At 45.1% G+C, this 25,608-nt stretch overlaps 1 protein-coding gene and 1 pseudogene across 8 annotated transcripts in view; both read left to right on the top strand.

Moving 5' to 3' along the window:
* DNAJC13 (DnaJ heat shock protein family (Hsp40) member C13) overlaps window positions 1-25,608 on the top strand; it is a 92,924-nt gene that overhangs the window by 23,245 nt on the left and 44,071 nt on the right. For 7 of the 8 annotated variants that reach the window (XR_015057391.1, XM_085877971.1, XM_085877972.1 and 4 more), the window contains 20 exons: window positions 4,221-4,328; window positions 4,668-4,823; window positions 4,921-4,977; window positions 5,398-5,519; window positions 5,778-5,853; window positions 13,777-13,872; window positions 14,223-14,366; window positions 14,479-14,493; window positions 14,717-14,799; window positions 14,923-15,076; window positions 15,302-15,405; window positions 18,094-18,253; window positions 20,860-20,922; window positions 21,088-21,189; window positions 21,307-21,411; window positions 21,922-22,124; window positions 22,217-22,301; window positions 22,459-22,613; window positions 23,644-23,689; window positions 24,091-24,245. Coding sequence is in view for 7 of the 8 variants with exons in the window: in XM_085877971.1 (XP_085734097.1) it covers window positions 4,221-4,328; window positions 4,668-4,823; window positions 4,921-4,977; window positions 5,398-5,519; window positions 5,778-5,853; window positions 13,777-13,872; window positions 14,223-14,366; window positions 14,479-14,493; window positions 14,717-14,799; window positions 14,923-15,076; window positions 15,302-15,405; window positions 18,094-18,253; window positions 20,860-20,922; window positions 21,088-21,189; window positions 21,307-21,411; window positions 21,922-22,124; window positions 22,217-22,301; window positions 22,459-22,613; window positions 23,644-23,689; window positions 24,091-24,245 (2,189 nt within the window). In the remaining variant the exon portion in view is untranslated. The remainder of the gene's footprint in view (window positions 1-4,220; window positions 4,329-4,667; window positions 4,824-4,920; window positions 4,978-5,397; window positions 5,520-5,777; window positions 5,854-13,776; window positions 13,873-14,222; window positions 14,367-14,478; window positions 14,494-14,716; window positions 14,800-14,922; window positions 15,077-15,301; window positions 15,406-18,093; window positions 18,254-20,859; window positions 20,923-21,087; window positions 21,190-21,306; window positions 21,412-21,921; window positions 22,125-22,216; window positions 22,302-22,458; window positions 22,614-23,643; window positions 23,690-24,090; window positions 24,246-25,608) is intronic. The other variant, XM_085877970.1, reaches the window with a different exon arrangement.
* LOC147028033 (signal recognition particle RNA) lies at window positions 23,110-23,250 on the top strand (annotated as a pseudogene).

The following is a 25,608-nucleotide window of genomic DNA, read 5'->3' as shown; positions in this document are numbered from 1 at the left end:
ATAAAGCCTCACCCAGAAGGGTCAAGAGGCCTCGCCCAGAAGTGCTACTCTCTGTGAGTCTCGGTAGACAAATTAGGGTTTCTTTGAGAACAAGAGAGATAGTGTATGTCAGTATGGAGCTATCTACCCATGCTAGGGCCATTCCGGCTTGTCTGCTCTGGCACCTCTGCCTCATGCTCGAATGGTCACAGCGCTCTCTGTCCAGCACTATTTGGTACAGCTCCAGCACGATTGGTCCTGGCAGGTGACTTCTCGACACGAACAGGCAGGCAGCTTCTCACTTGGGTCACCAGCGCATTCTAATAGCGGTGAACGGTCTGGTGTTCCACCTTTAAAGCAGATTGAGTGGGCAGGGGCTTTTTTTGGGGGGGGGGGTGGACTGGGAGGCCAGACTTCCTGGGGGCAAAGGTCGTGGCTTTCTCTTTGACCCGCGATAGCACGTTCCCATTGGTGTACTGACCAGGTCACGCCTCCTTCGGCTGTCAATCATTCCCTTGGTGAAGTCCTCCCCGAGTCAATGCCGCTACTGCTTTAACTGGTTGTCCCGCTTTGTGATCTTCCCTGCCCAAATGATTTGAAAACTGGGTCCTTTCCCTCGTTGTCTGAATGAGATTGTCTGTGGTGTGATGTCCTATAATGTGGTTGTCTGTTCTGCTCGAACAGGCCTGTGGCACAGAGATTGCTGATCACGGAGTGGTCAGGAGCGGTCCAGAGATTCCTGAGATATATGATGATGTGATCTTGTCTAAGTGGAACCAGGACCATGCAGTCTGACATAATGTGTTTTGTTGTATGTGGGATGGCCTGGCAAAGGTTGCAGTATTTGTCGTGTAAGAGCTGTGGGTGGTGCCCAGAGCAGAGGCGTTCAAGGTGAACATGATCGGACATTGAGAGTAGTTTGTCTGTCATACATGAGTGGGGGATTACTGCCTGACACCTGCAACCTTTAAGCAACGATTGGGGATGCCTCTTCATGGTGGTTGCACTCCCCAACGCAAGACTGGGGCCAATTTTCCCCACTCTTCCCTGCTGCCCACATTCGTTGGAGCAGCGTGGTCACGGTCTATAATGTGGTTGTGTGTGGTGCTGTAATAGAGGGATAAATAAAGAAGGAAGGGAAGTTTATGAATTGCAGGTTGCACCCGATTATATACAGTGCATGAAGATTGTTTAAATGATCATTTGGGAGAGAAAGCTGATTTGTGCTGTGTGGCCCATGAAATGGCAACCACCATACGTGAGGAATGAATAAGAGTTTGAAGCAAGAATAATGGAATTGGAGGAAAAGACCTACTATATCCCACACAATGCATTTGGTACGTTCCCCCTCTCGCCAATGGGTGAGGGTCTGTCTGGGCACACATACTAACGATCTAACTGACTGGGGAACTCCTATGTGTCATGGATGTTCATTCTCCTGTGGGTCGGTTTCATCACCGTCACAATATCTTTGAAGCCTGTTTGTGGTTATGTTTATTTCGGATGCATCTCCAAAGATGAACCTGACTGACATAACCAAAATAGAACTGGTAGATTGTCACAGTCTAAGATATGAAAACGAGGCTTCCGCTGTTGAAACTTTGCTGAAAACTTTCGTGAACCTTCCAAAAGGGCGAGTGTTACGCACTAATGACTTCTTCTCGCAAGACCTTGCACGTATTTGTGAGAACGTCTCGCAAGGAACAAGTCGTTCAATCGAAAAAAAAAAATGAAGCGTTCGCGTAATACAACGCCTGCCTTAAGGCTAATCAGGTCGAATAAATCGTATCTTGAACATCTGTTCTATTTTAACATAAATTTAATCAGCAATTTATGAAAAGTTTGTGGATGCGGAACCTTATTCTAATTGTGCGGTTTCTTTGTTGTTCTTATTTTTCTTTCCACCCATTTTTTGGTATGCTGTTTCTCAAGTAATTAACCTCCGCCATCGAAGATCGGAGGTTACTGTTTTCACCCCTTTCTGTTTGTTTGTTTGTTTGTTTGTGAACAGTATTACGGAAAAACTCCTCGACGGATTTCAACGAAACTTGGTGGGGGGGGGTAGGTTTGGTCCAAAGATCATGCCATTAAATTTTGGACTTGGTCCCCCCCCCCAAAAAAAATTGTTAGAGAAAAAAAAATTTTTTTTTTGCATTTCTACATGTTTTAAGTGATTTCCAACCCCCCCCCAAAAAAAATTGTCAGAATTTTTTTTTTTTTGCATTTCTACATGTTTTAAGTGATTTGCAACCCCCCCCCCAAAAAAAATTGTTACACCCCCCCCAAAATAGAGAAAACACTTTTTTTTGCATTTCTACATGTTTTAAGTGATTTCCAACACCCTCCCCCCCAAAAAAAAATTGTTAGAAAACAAAAAAATTTTTGCAACTTTTTTTTCAACAAAATTTCGATTTTTTTTTTCTTTTTTTGCATTTTTACATGTTTTAAGTGATTTCCAACCCCCCCCCCCCCAAAAAAAAAATGTTGGAGAAAAGAACTATAACTCTGTCAGCACTGTTGACATCATATTTAATGAAGATATAAGGTTCACTTGAGTGACCCAGCAGTATTGGCGGCATAGGTTTTGCACTCTCCCGAGTGCTCCCCCTCTAGTTATTCATGGATTGACTTCAAATTTTGCACAGCTATTAACGGATGCATGGAGAAGTGTGCTATCACCTTTGGTCAGGATCCGAATCCGAAATGCTGAGAATCGTGGAATTTGTGGTAAAACAAGTTCACACCGCTCTCGGCGAGAGGGGTGGAGCCTGGATAATGCATTTCCAGTTCTGTGGATCGGCGGGGAAAGAGGGGCGGACAGGGTTTCGTGTTGAATGTTTATCTAATATATAAAGCTTGTTCTAACCATGACATTAAAGTTCAGTACCTTCCGGGTGACATAGCTGAAATTTTCTGTGCCGATGGACATCGAAGCTGATGCACTGGAAAGTGCCTGGAAATGAAAACATTAATAACAATAAACAAAATGCAGGTGAGCGACCCAAGACAATGGGGAAGCATGGTTTGTTTCTACTTCCAATGTGAAAGCATACCGTGTGTGTGTGTGTGTGTGTATGTGTGTGTGTGTGTACACACACACGTAACAGTTTGAGCTTTGAGTGGACGTTCCTTTTGAGTATTAAAGGCTTACACGTAACCAAGGTCTATGATGATGACATTATGTGATGACACTTGCCCTCAAAGACCTGAGACTTGACTCAAGTGACTTGTTGACATCTCTGAATCAATGTGTTGGTTTAACTACTGTCAGTTTTAAAGCTAAAAAATTAAATCCTTTCATTGGTTTCAATTTCTGCGCCGCCAATCTTGTTTTCCCGTTGCTGAAAGTCGAACTGTGATGAGACTTGAACTTTGTTGTTGACGTGTGGCTGTTCTGGTGCACATACAGATTTTAATTTACCGGTGCATATACAAAGTCTGACTGCTGGGGTGTCCCGTAAGCAAGCAGCTTGCTACCACTTGCCAAGCCACTTGCTTGATTTTTAAAGTGCTTAAACAAGCACTCCAACGGAACGGAGTGCCCTGCACCACTCAACAACATGGTGGTCTCCGTGTAAACATTGCTGTCGTGGTACTCGAGCAAATGCTGGTCAGGCCGTCATTTTCAGTTTTACTCGATCCTCTTGTGACAACTTTCCCAAACTAACTTATTGTGTTAGCAGTGCCTACAGAGTACGAGGAAGAGGGAAAGAAAGATAAATAAATGGGTGTCGGAAGGAGAAGCTTCCTGTCATTTAGCATGAAACATAGAAGTAACAAAGTTTGAAATGCATGTTTCAATAACATTAACAGTATGCCCCTGAACATTTCATTGGTTGTAGTATCGGTTTGAATCTGACTATGGCAGTCATTTCTGCAAGTGCAACGAAGCACCCCTCTTAATCGCTTGCTTGCAAAGCGATAGCAAGCCGCTTGCGAGTGTTGCACACACCCCTGGTTATGTCATTGGAAGTGTGGCTATTACCGATGTAGTGCCCCACACCCTCCCCTCCTGCAGAAACTCACCCGAACTACTGTATTTGAAGGTTACCAGAAGGATCTTTAATCTTTACTTTGTTATTAAGTTACACTGCTTTGCAGGGAGGTTCTTCAAGCTTTGCATGTGATTGTATTCTTCTTGAATTTTGTGGTTTGTAATTTGATTTAAAAAAAAAATATATATATATTTTTCATTCTGCGCAATGACATTAATCGATGTCAATTGTGCACACAAACCACAGCCCATGCATGAAGATTACGACTTGCGACAGGAGCAGCTGAATAAGGCGTCTCTGCTGTCCTCGCGTCGCTTCCTGGAGAGCATCCTGGAGATGTTTTCTTTGCACTTGGTGTGTCCCACACCCTCCCCTCCTGCAGAAACTCACCCGAACTACTGTATTTGAAGGTTACCGTGCACCAGCACATATAAATCTGGAGGTTACCAGTTAAATCGTAGATTTATATAAAATTATTTGTGTCCTCGTATCGTAGCGTAATAAGAAGAATTAGTTTTGTACATCATTTCCAACAAAGATAAATTTAAACTAGTCTGGTGTCGTGTTCAGCTTGTTTGATTATATGGTATGCATCTTATCAGTATTCCTGTCTGTTCTTGTTTGACTGGATCGTTGTGATGTTGTCGGTCTTTTTTATGAGGACTTTTGATTTTCAGTCATTCCTGTGTTTAGGGTCACGGTACTGGAGCCTTGGTGGTCAGCTCCCTCCTGGACTTCCTGACGTTTGCGCTGTGCGCACCATACAGCGAGACGACAGATGGGCAGCAATTTGATCAGCTCCTGGAAATGGTGGCAGGGATGGGTCGTACTCTCTTCAAGCTGTTCCAGGTAACGAGCGCTGTGGCAATGGTGATATGGGTGATGACTTGGATTGAGACTCGATATGCTGAGCTTTTTTAAAATTGTATTTTCTTTCTTTCCTCAGCATCCTTCCATGGCAATAGTGAAGGGAGCTGGCTTGGTAATGAAGGCCATAATTGAGGTTTGTCGATCGATTCGAGTGCAGTCCCATATTTTGTCATCGTATTGATGAAAGGGTTTATCGCCATATGAAGGGGCATGGCCTGGTGCTCTTGGAGGGGGGGAGGGGTATGAGATGACAGACAAGAGAATAGAGGAATGGAGCTGTGCTTAGCTTCAAAAGGGAGAGGGTAACCATTTGTGTCCAAACTTATTTGAAGCAATGTTTTGCGAGTGGCTTCGAGATTGGAGGAGTGTGGCTTGGCGTTCGGCGTGTGTAAGAGTTTGCCGATGTTGGTGATTTTTATTTTTATTTTTTTTGAAGAGTGTGGCTTGGTGATTTTGAAGAGTGTATCTGTGCTTGGGTAATTATCATGCTTCAAATTCTACACCGAGTTATTTTGTAGACATTAGGACAATCACTGGTTCCACCTCTTGGTAGGAGGGTGCTGAGGAGATATCGACCCGGATGCAGAACCTTGCACTAAGTGAGGGGGCTTTACCTCGACACCTGCACACTGCCATGTTTACTGTCAGCTCCGACAACCGCCTGCTCACCAACAGGTGCTTGTCCCTCTAGTGAATTCACCTGCGATCTTTCTATGCTGAACCTCCACCATGTTGTAACTGTCTTCTTTCCCCCCCCACCCTTGGTTCCTTGACCAATGATGGACTTATATTTATGATTAATGTGGATTTAAAGTTCGAGAACAACTTGTAGTTTCTTTCTGTAAGTTTTTGATTTGACTGCTGTCGTTTCGATTGTATAAATGGCACTTTCTTTTCCTGTTTTTCTGTGTGGAACACCTGTTTTGTGTGCAGGCAATTAAGCAGACACCTGGTGGCTTTGTGGACGTCCAAAAACTTGATAGCTCTCAACCTGCTCAAGCGTATCCTGGTGAGTACTTTCTTTTCATCATTACTCATGGTTCATTTTCCTGTTTTTTATTTTTATTTTTTCACAAGAGGTGGAAAGTCGTAATTTGGCAGGATGGCCTAGAGGTACACACACTCGCCTCTAAGCTGTCTAACCTGGGTTTGAATCCCGATCCAGCCGTAATGTCGGTGTTTCACAGGCAGGGTGATCCGTCGGTGTGTGTGTGTGCCGTCCCTCGGATGGACGTTAAACTGGGCGTCCCGTCTGCTGGCATTAGTTGGTGGATGTTAAAGATCCCACCGTGTCCTTCGCAAAGAGTAGGCGATCTCTCGCTGGCACCATTAACAAATTCCAAATTCCTGCCCTGATTAGAATGGCGACCCATTTATGATTGTAACCCGAGCCAATGAAACTGCCTTGGCAGCCATATGCACCTGATGGCACGAGAAGTATCATCCATCCTTACAATCTATGGTGGATTGTCGGTGTTTATACAAAGTGAGTTTGTCATCAAAAAGGATTGGCAGGGAAGCCCATTTGTGTTTCTTGATTGTGTGACCTGTGGTCAGGTGATAGGATTAAACAGCAATTCAGATGGGCATCAGCCATTGATTGGACAATGACCAATTTATTTTATTTTTATTTTTTGCCAAGATACTGACGAGTCTTCATTCTGAAACGTATGAAGTCAATCATATGTAGGTTGTTGTATGCCAATGTCTTGCTGAGTTGAATCTCTGATCATGTTTTTGAACTGTTCAATTTGCTTGCTTGTAATTGGCCACACCAGAAATGGCACCATCACATATTGGCTGAATAATTGACCAATCCAAGTGAATTTTTGAATACTGTCATTGAACACACCTCGTACAAACTTTATTTGTGGTCATAGGCAAATAATTTGACAAATGCCGCTCAAAAAGTGTGCAGAAACTTTCCACACTACTTTTAAACATTTGTCCATTCAGAAAACGTTTAGAGCAAAAGTAATTAGAGGAACATGTCCAGGATTATTTTTATTTATTTTCAATTTGAAGGTGGCAAAAATTATCAATTTGTTCAGGGTATCGGCAATAACTTGCTCACTCTTTTCAAAATACACCGGGCGATCTTTACCGCCCACCACCAACTAATGCTGGCAGACGGGACAGACACCCAGTTTAACGTCCACCCGAGGGACGGAACACACTTACTTTACTGCCTGGAAACACCAAGGTGACAATTTTGTAGGTGTGTCGAGATTTGAAACCGGGTTAGACTAGACACTCCACCAGTGAATGTGATTATATTGACGTCCACGGAACTTGAACAGTCCCGCCAACGTACAATGAGCCGAAACGATGGAGGCGGTTTATTTATTTATAACCCAAACATGGCGGTTCTAATCGCTCTACCGCAAACGGGACGAGGAAGGTGGCACGAGTCACTTTTCACTGAGTTGATGATGTTTATTCGTTTTTACTATTAACCAGAAATAACAAGACTCGGCAAGAAGAGGGATCCGGGGCGATTCGACGGGATGGTGTGGGATCGGGCGTGGGGAAAAACACAGACAATTCCAATGAATATAGAGATCTCAAACCCTCTTAGGCGCCACACGCACGCACACACACACACACACACACACACACACACACACACACACACACACACACACACACACACACACACACACACACACACACACACACACACACACACACACACACACACACACACACACACACACACACACACACACACACACACACTAGCTATTTCTGGTGGTCAGGCTGGACCGTGGTGTGGACGCAACTGTCCCTGGATCGGCGTCGGACGAGCTGGCCTTGCTCTCGTCAGGGGGGCAGGAGAAACCGTGGTGCTGTCGACCTCCTGGTCTTGGCCCAAGTCCGCTCACAGCCACCAGGGAACCAGTTCTGGCGCCAAGTTGCGAGCAGGAGAGGGAGGCAGGTCCGCCCGCCGTTCGACCCCGTACTCGAGTCAGCAGAACCCCAGAGCTAACCGAGGTGAGGCACGAGGCTCAGCAAGGCTCCAAGACACGATGAAGAACACTATCGAATCAGCACAACAACAAGGATGCTTCCCGCGCAACAGCCTCCACACCAAAAAAACACGATCGTTTTGTCCCGATCTTCTTACTCTTTCTTTTCGACCCCGAACAGAACCTTTTTATCCTCCTGTCCTCGTCACTTCCAATCGAGCCGTTTATTGGCCTACCGCCGTCGCCTTCTGCCAATCGTGATCACGGGGCGGAGCCATCCGCTGCACTGTCCTGTGACGTCACGGCCAGTCTCCAGAGAATACCAAAAGGGGTTTACGCAGACACACTTACCCTATCCCGTGTCCTTATCTAATTACGTGACAATTATCATTTCCCCCCTTGAAGAAATGAACATTTACTAGACAACTTATCACCACTGAATTGCTACTTATTACATCGAGATCCTGGTAAACTCGAACAGCATGGCATACCTAATTAAACATCCTAATTACCCTTTGAATGCATACCCCCCCTCAAACGTAACACTGCCCCCTCCTCTGGTACCGCAGCTCCTGCAAGGTATATCACAGGCGCTACCGTACCAGCCTTAACACTTACTGACTCACACCTAATTAACCTAACAAAATAAAGTAGGAGGGGCAATGGGCAGCGAGTCGCAGCTAACTTACCTATCCTGCTTAATGTACTACCCCCTTATGGCCTTATCCTCGCCTAAACAATCATTCGTTTTTATTTTTATTATTATTATTTTTTTATTTTATCACATGAGAGCACTGAGCGAAGTTGCACTCCATCTTCTGGATCATCGCTCTTGCCCAGCACTCTTCCAGTGATCTGGGGAGGGGAAACAAAAGGTTCCACAAAAACACAACACTTCTACTTTACATTCCTACTCTAAGCCTTAACGACACTATTCACAGGATATTTACACTTGACCGCCTCCCCCAGTGGATGCTAATAGACCCAGCGTTAACTGGGGAGCCAATTTTCAAATTTGCTTGCCCCAAAATTATGCGGACATCATGCCCTTGCTGCACATGTCAAGTTGTGCGGGATCGAGTGGGACTCACACATCTTCACAACACTCACACCATGGTCATCATCACATTTCTAGGTCATGGTCCTCATTTTAATCATGCAGGCTGAATCCCGTCATGGCCGTGGGGTGGGTTACCACAAGATGATGGGGGCATCTCAGGTGCAACCATGCCCACAGGTAAGCTTTAGTCCAACCCGGACGTTTCTCCGCCCCGCTCCCTTTGATTCCCTCCCCCCTGGTAGCCATCATCTCTAATCCCGTACAACACACTGGAAGGGGTCTCACTGGCTCCTCTGGCCTTCCTGGGTCGCCAAGGTCCTACCCGCCTTGGTCGCCCAACCAGACCCTCTCCCAGTTGCCTCCAGACACTGTCACCATTAGCCACCAGGTGGTGAATCTCCTTGAAGGGGGTCGCACTTCACGCTCACCGTGAGCTTCAGCAATCCCTGTGGACAAGCACATCATCCCCACCCACAAAACCCACATGACTCCCCCACCCCATCGGCCTTACATGTGACACCTGCATTTCTAACACTTCACCGACCATGACCTTCCCTGTTACCACACCATGTCCAATAAAAAAATCAATGTGTGCACCATACATTTCACTTCTTAACTTAAAACAACTCACACAGCACTTCTCACCCGATCCACGCACCAGCCATTGGACAGCCACTTGTGCCCGCTTTGTTACCAATTACCCACTGTCCCGATTGTCACTCTAAAACCCAGCGGAACTTACAAACCCATGCCAATTTTCCCACAATTCATTTTTTTCCACCAAAGGAGGGCACTTCGCCACAATCTCAGCAGCCAAGCATGGCCGTATATGCTCAGCCCAATCTAGTCTCCCCGACCCCCGACAGTGATCTCCGGACCCGACCTATGAAAGGGCATCTCGGATAGACCTGGCGGTTCAGCAGGAGGATTCACCCTCTCCGAGTCTAAAAGTCTATTGGAGGGTCCCTCCATCGCCGGGTACCGGCAATATCGTTGCATGTGTCCTCTTCGCCCGCACCGGAAACAACTCCCCATAAAAGGCCCCCGTGAGTATCGGTGAAATGTCTCTTCCGGTTCCGGACCCCCTCAGCCATAATCAAATTGCTCTATTGGCTGGGCTGGACCCCGCCGCTTTGGCGCACTAACTACCGGATTACCCTTTATCAAACTCGACAGTTTCTGGCAAATTTCCTGAAACATTTGGGTAATGCCAATTTCTCCCAGCCCCTCTCCTTGATCCTGGATCTCCGCCTGTCGGACCGTCACCGATGGCCTCTCGGGCACCCGACCCGGCCGCCTCCACGAGGCCAGCCTGGCTGCGCACTCAGCCGCTCGGTGAACGGTGGGTGGATCCTGTAGCTCCACTAGCGCTCGGACCTCAGGGTCCGGAAGAGCAGCTAAAAATTTCTCTAGTGCCAGTCTGTCCCACGCCTCCACTGTAAGGTCCCGATACGCGATCCTGACTGGTAAATGTCCTGTGCCAGCTCCTGCACTGTCTCACCCGGCTTTAATCTGCGGTGCTGGAGCTGAGCCCGCACCAGATCACAGTTTGCCGCGAACCCAAACCGACGGCTCAACGCCTCGCAAATGTGGGAGCTGGTCAACATCCCCTCCGCGATCACGTTTAACACGTCTGCGGCTGTTCCCCGCAACGTTGCCACCAAATTCCCTGTACGTTCCTGCTCATTCCACCCGTTTAGTCGGGAAATGCACTCAAATTGCGTTAGAAAAGCTTCAACGCTCCCTGATCCGTCAAAATTTACCAGGGGGATCACTTTTCCGGTGGCCCGCTTCTCAGTTTCTCCCTTGTCCGAATCCAGCCCAGGGATCAAACACCCTTGTGGCTGCGTATCCAATTTCGGAGCCCACTGTGGCCAAAAATGTTTTGTGGTGAGGGTCTCATGGGTCAATTTTGCCTCCTGTTCCAAACGTTGAATGGACCGATTCACCTCTTCCCGCAGGATCTTCTGGGCCCGCACAACCTCCTCCAAGGCTCCGTCGCGAGCTTGTAGCTGCTCCTCAACCAGCCCGGACACTCTACTTACAAAAGACGGCTCTACCAGGCCTTTATCCAAGACTTCATCTTGGCTCATAATTTTATCTTGTTCGTCCAAACGAGCCTCCAATCCTTTTACCTCCTCCGCCAAATTCATCCCTTGCTTCCTCAGCTCTCCCCACTCTTCAACTTGCAGCTGCATACGAGCATCCACACAGGCACGATGACGTTCCAGGCTTTCATCCACTTTATCAACCCGAATGTTCGTTGCATCAATTTTATCTACCAATTTTTTTCGTATATTTTCCCCCTCCAATGTAATTTCTACCTTCGTTTCCTCCAATCTATCCTCGAATTTGCTTTGTATTTCTCCCAATTTAACATCCACACACTCCTGCATCTCAGTTTTCATTTTCTCCATCTTTTCCCCCAATTCATCCTTCATTAAATCAATCCGTGCACCCAACTGTTCCCCCATTACCCCCAAATTATGTCATTTTTGCCATTTGTGCCGTCATTTTTGCCATTTGTGCCGTCATTTCTGCCCTCTGTGCCGTCATTTCTGCCCTCTGTGTCACGAATTGATTTTCCATTTGTGCCGTCATTTCTGCCCTCTGTGTCACGAATTGATTTGCCATTTGTACCGCCATGTCCGCTATTAAACGTTCCAACAGTGTCTGGATCGTCATCGCACCGGTTTCCGGCGCTGCCGACCCCGTTACGGACGATTAAGCACGGTCCACGCTCGGAATGGGGGAGGTTCCAACCCTACCCCCATCTCTCCCTTCTTCCCCCGACTCGCTGCCAGACACGTGGCCTTCCTCCTCAAACATCTGCACATCCGCCATGGTGCAGAAGTCCCGTTTGCCGCCAATCAATTTAAATTTGAAAAATCCCGCCAAAATTTTCCCGCGCTCGCGCGCTTTTCTGTAATAATTTTATATTCCAATTCGTGGCGAGATTTTAATCTTGGTATATTCTCCCGATACCAAATATAATTTAGAGGGGTTCGAACATCCAACACCCTGACACCAATGTGACGTCCACGGGACTTGAACAGTCCCGCCAACGCAGAATGAGCCGAAACGATGGAGGCGGTTTATTTATTTATAACCCAAACATGGCGGTTCTAATCGCTCTACCGCAAACGGGACGAAAGAAGGTGGCACGAGTCACTTTTCACTGAGTTGATGATGTTTATTCATTTTTACTATTAACCAGAAATAACAAGACTCGGCAAGAAGAGGGATCCGGGGCGATTCGACGGGATGGTGTGGGATCGGGCGTGGGGAAAAACAGACAATTCCAATGAATATAGAGATCTCAAACCCTCTTAGGCGCCAAGCACACACGCACACACACACACACACACACACACACACACACACACACACACACACACACACACACACACACACACACACACACACACACACACACACACACACACACACACACACACACACTAGCTATTTCTGGTGGTCAGGCTGGACCGTGGTGTGGACGCAACTGTCCCTGGATCGGCGTCGGACGAGCTGGCCTTGCTCTCGTCAGGGGGGCAGGAGAAACCGTGGTGCTGTCGACCTCCTGGTCTTGGCCCAAGTCCGCTCACAGCCGCCAGGGAACCAGTTCTGGCACCAAGTTGCGAGCAGGAGAGGGAGGCAGGTCCGCCCGCCGTTCGACCCCGTACTCCGAGTCAGCAGAGCCAACTAAGGTGAGGCACGAGGCTCAGCAAGGCTCCAAGACACGATGAAGAACACGATCGAATCGGCACAACAACAAGGATGCTTCCCGCGCAACAGCCTCCACACCAAAAAAACACGATCGTTTTGTCCCGATCTTCTTCCTCTTTCTTTTCGACCCCGAACAGAACCTTTTTATCCTCCTGTCCTCGTCACTTCCAATCGAGCCGTTTATTGGCCTACCGCCGTCGCCTTCTGCCAATCGTGATCACGGGGCGGAGCCATCCGCTGCACTGTCCTGTGACGTCACGGCCAGTCTCCAGAGAATACCAAAAGGGGTTTACGCAGACACACTTACCCTATCCCGTGTCCCTATCTAATTACGTGACAATTATCATTTCCCCCCTTGAAGAAATGAACATTTACTAGACAACTTATCACCACTGAATTGCTACTTATTACATCGAGATCCTGGTAAACTCGAACAGCATGGCATACCTAATTAAACATCCTAATTACCCTTTGAATGCATACCCCCCCCCCTCAAACGTAACAATATCTTCTCATAAGCTATCCTGCAGCCCATTTTTCCATCCCCTCCACCCCCACTTTTTGGCATCAAGTATCTTAAAAGGGAAACTTTTAAAATGGTGAGAATATTTCGTAAAATAAGTTGTCAACAATACCCAAACTCGTAGGTAGCCGTTGTAAGCCATTGTATGATGATGATTCGTTAAGGCTATGTCCTTTCCAGGCCATCGGTACTAGGAAAGAAATATTATGCCAAGAATTTCCTTCCCAGAAAATCAATACAGAATTCCAGAACCTGCCTGGGGTGCCTGCAACATTGAGCTACTCTTTGTAAAAACAAACAAACAAAAAAAACATCATGAATGTTTAATGTCCAGCAGCAGCAAATTCTCTCGGACCCCACTCTCCCGTGCCTCCCCCCTCACCCCCCACAACTTCCGACGCATTGCGCACTGCTTGATGAAACGTCCTACTTGCAAAACGCAGTTCTTAGCAATTTATAGTCTCCTCAGGAATCGAATCCTTCGATGGAAACAAATTAATTAGCAGCCATCGAACCTCCACACAATATGCATGTTCTGGTCATCTTCGATCTGAAGGTTAGTCTTTGAATTCCCGAGCACGGTGTTTTATTTCATCTTACCATTACATATTTTGTCATTGCATTTCTCTTCCCACTTTTTCATGACTTCAGCCCCATGGCCTACTGAGTTACCTGGATTCCACCGAGGCCGTACCTGAGCATGACGTGGACCGCATGCACGTCCGAGATAATCTGAAGATCGCCTCTGTGAGATTCCCTCAAACGCACACTTCTCATTGGCGTGAATATGTTTTTAAGGTTTTTTTTTTCCCACGGTTCCCAGTCTGCATGTCTGGGAACATTGACTTCTATCTTGGGTCACAGCCGTACATGTTCTTACCTCCCCACTCATCCCACTTTTTGTAATTAAAACTATCAATTTCACTTGATGGGTATTGAACTGCTTTAGCATTTCATTTGGAGACAAACATCCTTCTATACATTTTTCTTCAAGGTTCATGGTCGAGCTTAACGACTCCATAATATTCCGAAAAGTCTCGTAGCATTCCTCTTCGTTTCTGCATTTCCCCATACCATGAATCCCGACTCGTCCCCAGGACCAGTTTGTTCATGCCAATCGGTTGCCCGAGTGGCAGCGGTTGGCTGGACGGGCGGCACGCGGTGTCGAGAGATTTGCTCGCGAGAAGGTGGACATTTTGCTGCTTCATTGGCGTGACCGTATGGGGCTTGCTCACCAGGAAGTAAGTATGAGAAATGGTGTAAAAGTGTTAGAAGCTATTTGAGTTCTTACTTTCTTACTTTGTTCTCCAATCTCTTGTCTTCCCATTGTCCTTGAATTGCTTGGCAACCCAGGATAGAAACAACTTGGTAAGCCCTCCAATTCCTCACCTTGTGGAAATCTTCACTGATTTGTAACTGTTCTCATGTTCTGTGCTGACAATTTGTTGGAAAACGTTGCATTCCATTCTCGGTGAAATGAATAAAATAAAATTTAGCTATCTTTGTGATGCTTTGTTAAATTGCGAGTTTTAGCCTTTTAAATTTTTTTTTTTGTTGTTTTTTTTTGGCAACTTTGTGCCAATTTCCTTAGAACCCTAACCATAAACCCGTGGTACTGCGGAAGAGACGGCAGCGCATCAAGATCGAATCGAACTGGGAACTTTTCTACTATAGGTGCGTGTTTAATCATTCGCCCTCAGATTGTGTCCTTGTCCTCATGATTTCCCTTGCACCTGAGCCGAGAGTTTGTTCGGCACCTGTCGGTGAATTTGTGGGTTGCATGCGTGGGGCTTTCAGGTTTAACCAGGATTACACACGATCCAACCTCATCTGGAACCTCAAAACACGTGAGGAGCTGAGGGACGCTCTGGAGGCCGAAATGCGCGCGTTCACTGTGGATAGAGAACTTGGCAGTTCCGTCGGCATCTCGTGGAACCACCAGGAGTTTGAGGTGAGAACGTACGATGCTTCTCGCACGCCATTTTGGTTCAGCGGAATCGCATGTTTGGATGCTTTGTTGGGCATCAGATTTACATGCAGTTATACGAGCATTGTGTTGAAGTTTCATTTTACTCCATGTTCCATTTGTATTTCTACCGTTCTGTTATTTCCTCGTTCACGCAAGTGATGCTATTTTTATTGTTGCATTGGTTTTTAACGGAGCATTTTTGTCTAGGTACGCTATGAATGTTTGGCGGATGAAATAAAGATTGGGAATTACTACCTGCGCCTCCTGCTGGAAGAGGATGAGAAGTCTGAGTCCGGAACCATTAATCAACCGTACGCTTTTTAATATATATATATATATGTGTGTGTATGTATGTATATATATATATATATATATATATATATATATATATATATATATATATATATATATATACATATTTTATTGCCTTCACCTCTCCCCCCACCCCTCATGTTTTTCTCCTCTCCTTTAACAATTGTAAAAGTCTTCATTGGATGGTGCATGGGTAACTTGCCTTTGATTGTCTAGCTAGAGTTCTGTTACCGACCCGACTGAACTGTTGGTGTTTCTTCACTGGGCATTCCATCAATGAGCATGCTGTCCTTCGGATGGACGTTAAGCTGGGGACTAGTCGACCAAGTTTGTCTGCTGGATGGTAAAGATACCACGCTGTCTTTTGACAGAGATTAGCCTAGTTGTTGTCGGCAGTCTGGCGAAGTTCCAAATTCCTGCTCTTACATGCGGAGGGGCTGCATCAATGGCACACATGTCTCGGTGACGATCCGACCCCAGGCCACCGAAGCTGGACGGAGGTTGTTTTCACCTGTTCGCTGTTTGTTTGTCTGTGAGCAGGATATCTCAAAAAGTTATGGATTGATTAGTACGAAATTGAATGGACATGTTTGATGTGTGATGAGGATTAATTGATAAAGTTTTGGTGAAGATTCAGATCTGGCCTATCAATGGGATATAAAACATAAACTGTTCAGCCTGGCGGAGGTATGCATTCTAGTTATTCATGTAAAAGGTCACTTATTTGTGCAGAAGTATATCTATATCTAAATGTCCTTGTTCATGTCAGAGTGCATTGATGTCTCCATAATGACCTCCTTCTGAATGCTATTTGCAAAATTTTCCCCATTAGTATTCATTACTGGATAACTAAAGGAAAGTGTTTGCAGTCCATTTGACAAATCCTACTCGGTGCAACTCCCTTAGGTCTTGACTTTTTAATCCAGACCCTTCTATATTTGACCTTTGCCAAGACTATGTAAACCCTCCTTCCACCTGTATTTGATCCTTGATCTTGGATCCAGTCCCTTGCTTTATATCCCATTGGTAAACGTGCCCTTACCAACATTTAGTTGATAAAATCCATTGTTTAGCTTGTCCTCAGTCAGAACTCCACCAGCCTTCCTCGAGATTAGAACTCTGTTGCACATTGTCCTTTTGATTTCTGATTGTGATGGTTGAATGATTGTGGTCTATTAATATTGTCGCGTCTGAGTACCCATTAACACAGGATTCCTCAGGGCCGGGACCTTTTATCCTGGAGATGGCCCAAATGGTCTTTTACTTGGACTGCATTCAGTTATTACTCTACGAATTTACCGTTCCTCAAGATTCATTCCAATGAGAAGAAATTGACTGCATCCACACACGGAAAGCAGACGGCTCCAACACGTTTTCTTACCTGTTAAAGGATTTATTTTGTATTGAAAAGTACAAGAAAGAGGGTAGACAAGACGCTATAAGTATACAGTACGAACCAAACAAATCGAGACAGAGGTCGATGGGAACACCTATACTTGTATACAAGGATGAGAAATAAAGCTCAAATAACTAAATGCACTCAAGGTGCCACTGAACACTTTTACAAACAATGTAATAATGCAGGTGGGACTTCCCTTTATTTGCGATGTATAGTGTGGACGTAGAACACAACGCAGCCCACTTTGGAAACCAGGTGCGAGACAAGAGCCAGTGACGAAATCGGTCCAAAGACAACATAAACCGTCCGCAAGTAGGGCCAGCAATGAGTAGCCCCGAAGATGAAGAATGCCGAAACAAAGCACGATCAAGTGAACCAACCACGCGGGGCGTTAGCGCCGAGTAGGCTCTCAACCAGCCCTCGTGGTCCTTTGTCCTTTTCAGACGAGGCCTCATGGTCTTCTTCCTCAAAGTACTTCTTTGCACTCCATGCACATGGAGTTCTCCTGTTTCTCCTTTACCTCTGACATCCTTCTTTTCCCTCCAATTACATTGAATGGTCTATGCTTGGTTCAATCCCAATAGTCTCGAGTGAGAGCACCAAAATGATGTCTCCTCACAAACTCCTTCATGTTCTGCTCCTCGTCCTTCACATGAGTCTCCTTCTCTGCTGGTGTGTGGAGTTCTCCTCTCGGGTGCCATCCACGTGGGCTGCCCTGATAAAAAATAAATGGACTTTTTTTTTCTGGGCTCCACAGCCCACTACACCACCATGGCTGACATACTGGTGAGATTGTAATCTCCTTTCGCACACATATGACACGCTTCTTTGGGAAGTCCACACCTGGCTCACCCACAAACCAGAGTTGTTTACACGTTCAAATTTACTTTTGACTATCCCATCTATAAATTACATACACTGCCTCCTCAGTATTATGCAATCTAACCAACTCGAAACACATAGACCACACCGGACTTACCACAATCTTGCTATGGATACACCCCCCCCCACCCCTTCCACATAACAATATATATGGTGTATATATATTTTTCCTTGCATGTTTAGCCTCTTATTTGTCGTCAACTATGGTCTGAATCTTTGTTCCCATTGCTCCATATTCTTCTTTTCCATTTTCTTCCATTATTTTGCTTTGTGATAAATCGTGAAGCTTTCTTCGCTCGCCTGCTTCATTGTAATAATCTGTCGTTTACGATGAACTCGTCTGACATCGCACAGTGGTAGATCTGATGTTCCTTCATCTCGATCTGTGTGGCCAAATCTCTTGCAGCTACGAGTTCTTCAATGATCTCTACCACCGCTTCCTGCTTACACCAAAGACGGCCATGAAGTGTCTTTGCCTCCAGGCGCTGGCCATTGTATATGGCCGGTGTCATGAGCAGATTGGGCCTTTTAATGACACGAAGTACATTGTGGCTATGCTTGACCGGGTAGGCAACCATCTCTTTATCCCTCACCCTTTTCTTGAGTTTTCTTGATCATGTCTACAAAATAAATTTGTTTTTATTTCTATTATGGAGTATATACAGTCAACCCCCGCTTCATCGTGGGTTTTCCCTTGGAACGTAACTAATTTTTTCTGCAGATTCCCCCGGTACATCGTGGTAATAATATATAAAATATAAATTATTTAAGCAATAAATTATAACGCGTGGTGCTCGACCAGTCACACAACGCACGAGACAAAGTTTCGCTTGTGAACTTCGAAAATTTTCTATCTTTTTTTTTCTCCAAGCCCCACGATGCCGCCCAAACGCCCTGCACCTTCTAAGGCTTCTGGCAAGGAACCGAAGCGCCAGAGGAAGGTCCTGGGACGCTCCAGGAGAAGGTTAAGGTAAAGGTGCTCAATATATGCTTCAGGAAGGAAAAAGACTTGCAGACGTTGGACGAGCACTGCTCATACCCAGCACCTCAAAACCGACCAGACCAGACTAGTTGATCTCCGGCACCTCAAACCTAATCAGTGCCAAACCGACCAGACCAGACTAGTCGATCTCAGGCACCTCAAACCCAACCACTCCCAAACCGACCAGACCAGACGAGTTGATTTTTTTGGGGAGGCGTCCATTCATCGCGGATTTTCACTTGGCGCAGGGGGGTTTGGAACGTAACCCCCGCGAGAAACGGGGGATTACTGTATTTACTTGCAATGAGAGTGACAGATTATTTTCTGATGTTATCTGAACGGTTGTTGTTGTTGGATTGGAATTTGTTTACACGAGTGTGTTGTTTAATCCCTGAATGTGCTGTTCGTTTTTAGGTCATCTCTACCGAGATGACCTAATAAAGCCGGACCAAATGTCCGTCTGTATGTCCGTCAACAATTTTTCTTTCCGATCGTGATGAAACTTAGTATGTGGGTAGAGGTCAATGAGTGTTGCACAACGATATAACTTTTGTCCGGGTTCAAGGTCAGGGTTAAGGTCACGAGGTCAGGTAAGTTATAAAAATCGCCATTTTCAAAACCTATCTAGTCTGCCATTCTACAAGATATTCGGCAACTGTTTATTGATTATGATAGTAAAAAATATTATCTTGTTTCTAACCGGACAGATTTTTGAATTTCCTTCCCGTTTGATCGTCACGTGATCTGGAAGATGGCCAAAAACGCTGATGCGATTCGCAAAGAAAGAAGGAAGGAGAAATGAAATATAAATATAAAACACGTTTTTAGCCTTTTATATTTATACATTTTCCGCCGTAGGTGCAAAAGTTTCAAAACCCGAAATATAAACGTCGGCATTTATTTTCAAAATATAATTTCGTGCGCCGCGCCAAAATTCCGAGTCCTCTTTAACCGAACTGCGCAGTAGAACTGCGCAGTCGTCCGGTCATGGCGTCTGAGCAGTGGCCAGCGTGGTTCAGATTGACTGTGGTTTCTGGGGCGAAGGTGATTGTTAAGAAGTATGTCGGCGGTATAAATTTGAGTGACTGTATTGGTGATTTAATCACGCAACATCTTGACAACGAATATTCTGGCCGAACGATTGCATCAATTCAGTGCATCAGCAGGGATGATTCGCAGGCTCCTCTCGATCGTGCCGATATCTAACATAATCACAGGCGGACATAGGGCTGCAGGCTGTGGGGCGAGGCCACGGATCCCGGATGAGGGGATAAGTGATAAATTATGCTAAATGCTTCGGGCTTTCTGATTAATATATGAATTTATGGAATGAGTACATTCCATAATTAATGAATTAATAATTAATGAATTTGCTAGCTCTAACGATTTTTCAAACCTCAATATCTCTATAAATACTTGACCAATTTTCATTCTAAAAGTTGCATTATAATCGGTGAAGAATAATCTACAGGATTATGATAATCTCCGAGAGCTAAGCCTATTTTTTTCGTTTTTTTTTTTCTACAACCGGAAGTGAAATGTCCCCAGGGAGTGGACGGACCGGAAAACCACGTATTGCACTTACTGGTGATTCTGATGTGTTAATCCGGGTACTAAATGAACAATACATATTTATTAATTATGTCATTAGTCGTATTATCCTAGTGTATCTATGTGAACTATTTCAATCTAAACGGTTAGTTTGGATTGTTTCGCGGTTACCTGAACTGAACATTGAGAACTTGTGGTATTATAGAGATGACCGTCACCCCCACACGGGGGTAATGTTTAAATTTCGTAACTGTCTGAATGCGCGAGTGATGATACGTGCGTCGGTTGGCTGTCTTGCTTTGCCCACTCCCACCTTTGGGTATTTAGGGGATGTTGTGATGACCTTTCTCAAGAGTGATGAAAATTAACTGGATGCATGTTGCCTGGCACATGTTAATCGAAACGTTGAGTCGTTGTTTGTTCAATTAATGGTTGGAGAATTTACCGTGAATTCCTTTGATTATACCCCCAACCGTGTGTGTGTGTGTGTTTTTATTTTTTATTTTTTTATTTTTAAAACCCAGGCCACACTTTGTCTTTCCTTTACTCTTCATCTTCTTCTTCTTCCCCATTCCCTGCTTTCCCTCTGATCAAACTATTCTGTACTGTGCACCACAAGTGATGATCTTCTCCCTACAGTGCGTCGATCGCCTCGAGAGAGATCGTCTGATCCTCTTCTTGTGCAAGCTCATCTTAAATAAGGTGACGAGTTCATTATGCTGTGACAGTATTGTCATCACCAGGTTAAACTTGTCTTGTCCACTCGTCGGCTTTTTTTTTTTCCAATGTTTTTCATAGAATATAGTGATAAATTGTATCTGAATTATTTCAATTTTAAATCCAGTCAATAAATGTTCTGTTCTCCAGAGTAATGTTAAGGAGCTCATGGATGCAAACGGCGTACGTATTCTTGTGGATCTCCTCACACTCGCTCACCTCCACACATCTCGGGCAACTGTTCCACTCCAGGTAACTTGTGTGACCACCGATTTTTACGCGCTGTTCATTGCACACTTTGAATGTGTGTACGCCCCAAGGATGCTTCAATCCATGTACCCATTATATATCCTTTTTATTTAATTTCAGAGCAATGTACTAGAAGCCGCCCCAGACATGCACAGGGACAGCGTGAAGGAGTGGTACTATGGTAACGCTGAGAAGGAACGACTTGGTCCTTACAGTTTTAAAGAGGTTGGTCCTCCTTGCACGTTCTTGTGGTCCTTTTATCCTTCATGTACACTCTGTTATCGGCAGTGTATTACTATACCATGATGATGGCTGGTATTGGAAAAACTAGATACACAAACATGTTTCATTTTTATTCAGAATTTGGATTCATTCTGACTCATTTGATGAGTAAAAAAAGAAATAAAATTTCGTTTGGTTTGAAATCGGAATTGCTACGATTAGGATGTCTCGTATGAAGAAGGATTTGTGTTTCTAATTCCTTCAATCGAGTACCAGACTAATGCCATGCTACGTTTTGCCAGTTTTTAATTTTGAGGAAGATGTTCAGTACCTCCATTCGGCCCAGTCAGTGTTTGCAGTGGAAATTTACAAATTGTGCGTTGTGCTTCAATATCTTCGAGGGGTTAGCAGTTGAACGATGTGGTACCGCATCGAGTACCGAGTGCATAACGAAAGTTTTCCTTCCTTATGGTGACTATGCGCCAAATTCTGGAATTCCGCTTTTTATCTCAGATGCGGGATCTTTGGATGAGCGGACAATTGATGCCCAAGACCCAATGCTGGGCACATGGCGTGGACGGTTGGCGACCCCTTCATACAGTGCCGCAGCTTAAATGGTGCATTATGGCTTCGGGACAAGCCACGCTCAACGAGAGTGACCTGGCTACGCTCATACTAAACATGATGATCACGATGTGTCAGTATTTCCCCAGCCGGTATGTGTAATCCTGGGCGTGTACCTTCAATTGCAGAACCATGACTTTGAATTAAAATTAATCTTCGTCGTCTCCTTTGTCATTCTTAACAGCGATGAGGATGACACGATTATCCGCCCTCTGCCCCGATTCAAGCGCCTTCTGTCTGACAGCAGCAACCTGTCCCATATTGTGCAGGTAAACCGCGCATCCACCGTTATTCACTCGCTTCAAGACAAATTCCTCGCATTGGTGTCACAAAGAAAGAGCGAGCTGGAAACTATAATTGTTCGTTTTGACGTCATTTCTGATGCGCTGTATACCCGGCTCTCCTCTACTTCCTTTCACCCACCAGCTGCTCTTGACCTTTGACCCAATCCTTGTGGAGAAGGTTGCTGTACTGCTGCGACACGTTATGCGAGATAATCCTCAGCTGCAGCGACTGTACCATACTGGAGTCTTTTTCTTCATCATGATGTACACAGGCTCCAACCTGCTCCCCATTGCGAGGTCTATGACACTATTTATTATGGTGTGGTTTCATTATTGGTAGCATCTTGGGGGATATGAGTCTTTTAAATGAGGAAAGCAGTAGTTGGTTCGGGTTTTTTTTTTATATTTTATTTCCAGTAAAAGACATCAATGTACTGTAGTTTAAATTAAAATGCAAGGACCAAAGTAGACGATGGAAAAACGAGAACGGCATATTGGGGTTGAACTCGGGCTGCTTGCTTCATGAGGTACGTGCTCAGACGGGAACACCACGTCGGCCAATCTAACAGCATCTCAGTTTCTTTTGCATGTTGGGCTATTGTCAGTGTTGTAGGAAGTATTTTATGTTTTTTTTGTTTTGTTGTTTTATAGCATGTGCCTGGGAGCCACGTTTTAACGTTAGTCACATCATTGTGTACGTTTGCTTCTTTTTTTAATGAGTTATTTGTGTCTTGTAACACTATGACGACTGAGTAAGAAAAATATAAACTGCACCGCTAAGTGTCCTTTAATTACCGGGCGTAGTGGCGTGCGCCTGTAATCCGGCTACTCGGAGGCTTGGGTTGGAGGATCGCTTGAGGACGGGAGCTCTGCATTGGGCCGCGCTATGAGAGGGTGTAGGGCAGCCCGGAATCATGGCGAAACCCAATCCTTATCCCTGTGTCGTAAGAGGCGACCAGGGTTGCGTCAGGAAGGCCATCCGGCGTAAAACCTGTGCCAAATCAGTATGCGGATCATAACGGATGATCCGCTGTGGCGACCCCTAACGGGAGCAGCCGAAAGACGAACAAGTGTCCTTTAATTGGCGTATGTGGAAATCCGAGAGACGCCACATTAAACCCTCGAGATTGCGATCCCTGTAAGTAAATCCCAGAAGGTGGAAAGCCTGATGAAGCTCAAAGAGCAATTTTCTTGTTTTGCTCGTTTGTCATGTTTGCGTTATTTATTTATTTATTTATTTATTTATTTATTTATTTTTGATTTCAGATGAGTTTCAATCGCCTTGCCTGTAATCTTCCGCCTCTAACTGACAAACTCTGTTCCACAGTTTTTTGAAGTATTCACACCTGAAACAAGCCTTTCGTTCTGAGGAGGCACGTATTTGTTTTTCATATATATATATATATATATATTTTTTTTTTTTTTTATTATGCCTTCATGATCAGCCGTTTGCTTGTCATTTGCTGTGGTTGAACGAGGATATCGTTTTAAGGGAGTTAGTCTTCCTCTGACACGTCGAATCTTGTTTACATTTTCTAATACCAGTCTTTCTGTTCTGCTTGAATTGTTGTAACTGACCACAGATCTTGGCTTTCTGTGCATTTTAAAGTATTCTGCTTTCCCAGTTTGTCTGATTTGATGATCGAGGCAAGTTCCTGTTTGAAGACTACGTATGGTGTTGGGTGCTTAGACTGAGGGTGGAGATCCCCTCTAGGTGCTTGAAACGAGGGGTGAGGACCCTTCTGGGTGCTTTAACGTCTTTCTCTTCCTGCAGTCAAAAGGGGTCGAACTGGCACAGCGCAGTGTTTTGGGTCACCTACTGCCTGAGGCGATGGTCTGCTACCTGGAGAACTACCCTCCTGCACGGTTTGCAGAGATTTTTCTGGGAGAGTTTGATACTCCTGAGGCCATTTGGAGTAGTGAGATGAGGTGAGTGTTTTGTCTGTAAATGTAAAGACCAATGAGGGTCGTATGCTGATGGTTGAGTGCTAAGGAGTGGGTGCATAGCAGACAAATGCCTACAGACCAATTTGTAATGTAGGAAATGAATGGGCCATGAGTCTCCACAAGCACTGGAGGGAAGGACAAAATTGGTTGACTTGCAGGAAGTGATTTTGCAGATAGAATGGAGGCGGGCTAAAAACTTGGCTTTAGAAATAATGCGTGGGTTCGTGGGTGAATTTGTTTGATAAAAGGCTTGGATTGGGAAAACTCAAATGATTGAGAGGTCACGGGTGAAAGATGAGGTGAGAAGCTACCAATCTGTCTGAAGGAGCAAAGCGAGCTCCGACTACATTTGTTTCATGCTTTGTTCTCACGACCAACTGTCCAAGCTTTGGGGAATTTACCGCTTTCCGTGGCCGAAAATTCAGGGAGCATATCCAACCGCTTGCTCTGCATTGTGTGACGAAGTCCGAGGAGATCGATAATGGTGACTAATTATACAGTAACTCCAACCTTTAACATGTAAGCCATGATATTTGGGGTGGGTGTTGCTTTGGCCGGGTCACCTATGTGTGTGTGTGTGCGCACTGCATTGCCAAATAAATGTGGTGCTGCAATGAGGGTACCAAGCCTTTCAGGCTGGTTGACCTGTTGTTTTTCTTCTGTTTATTCTCTGATGTTACCTACACCACCAAAGGTGGAAGGAGGTGGTTTTCATCCCTGTCTGTCTGTTTGTCCTTTTTTTGTGTGCAGGATATCTCAAAAAAATTGTGGACAGATTCAGATGAAGTTTGGTGGACAGGTTGTGTGTGTGACAAGGATGACCTGGCCTGATCTTGGTGAAGACGTGGATCCAGTACTAGAATTTTGTTTTTAAGTGATTCTTCACCATTGAGAGATGGGGCCAAAATATATGTATATATGTATAAAAAAATGACTGTTTTTACAGCCATTTTTCCCTGCTGTGCAGGGGTTTGGCTTTTTCTTGAGACAATGTTTTATGGCCGGATGTCCTTCCTGACGCCAACCCTGGTCGCCTCTTACGGCACACAGGGATATGGTACACCTATTCTCACCGGGGTATACACCGGGACCAGTACACTGGCACTCGTTTCGCCGACCTCGGAAGGATGACAGGCTGAGTCAACCTCCTGGTGTTAATTCAGCAGCCAACGGGGCTTGAACTCAGGACCCTGGGATCCCAAGCTGCCACCCTAACCACTAAGCCAACACCAGGCTATATATATATATATATATATATATATATATATATATATATATATATATATATATATATATATATATATATATATATATATATATATATATATATATATATATATATATA

Source organism: Eptatretus burgeri, chromosome 4 (genome assembly GCF_056783735.1).
Source record: "Eptatretus burgeri isolate ZD-2024b chromosome 4, Ebu_testis_v1, whole genome shotgun sequence".
Lineage (NCBI taxonomy): Eukaryota > Metazoa > Chordata > Myxini > Myxiniformes > Myxinidae > Eptatretus > Eptatretus burgeri.
This window is presented reverse-complemented; position numbering and strand designations above follow the sequence as displayed.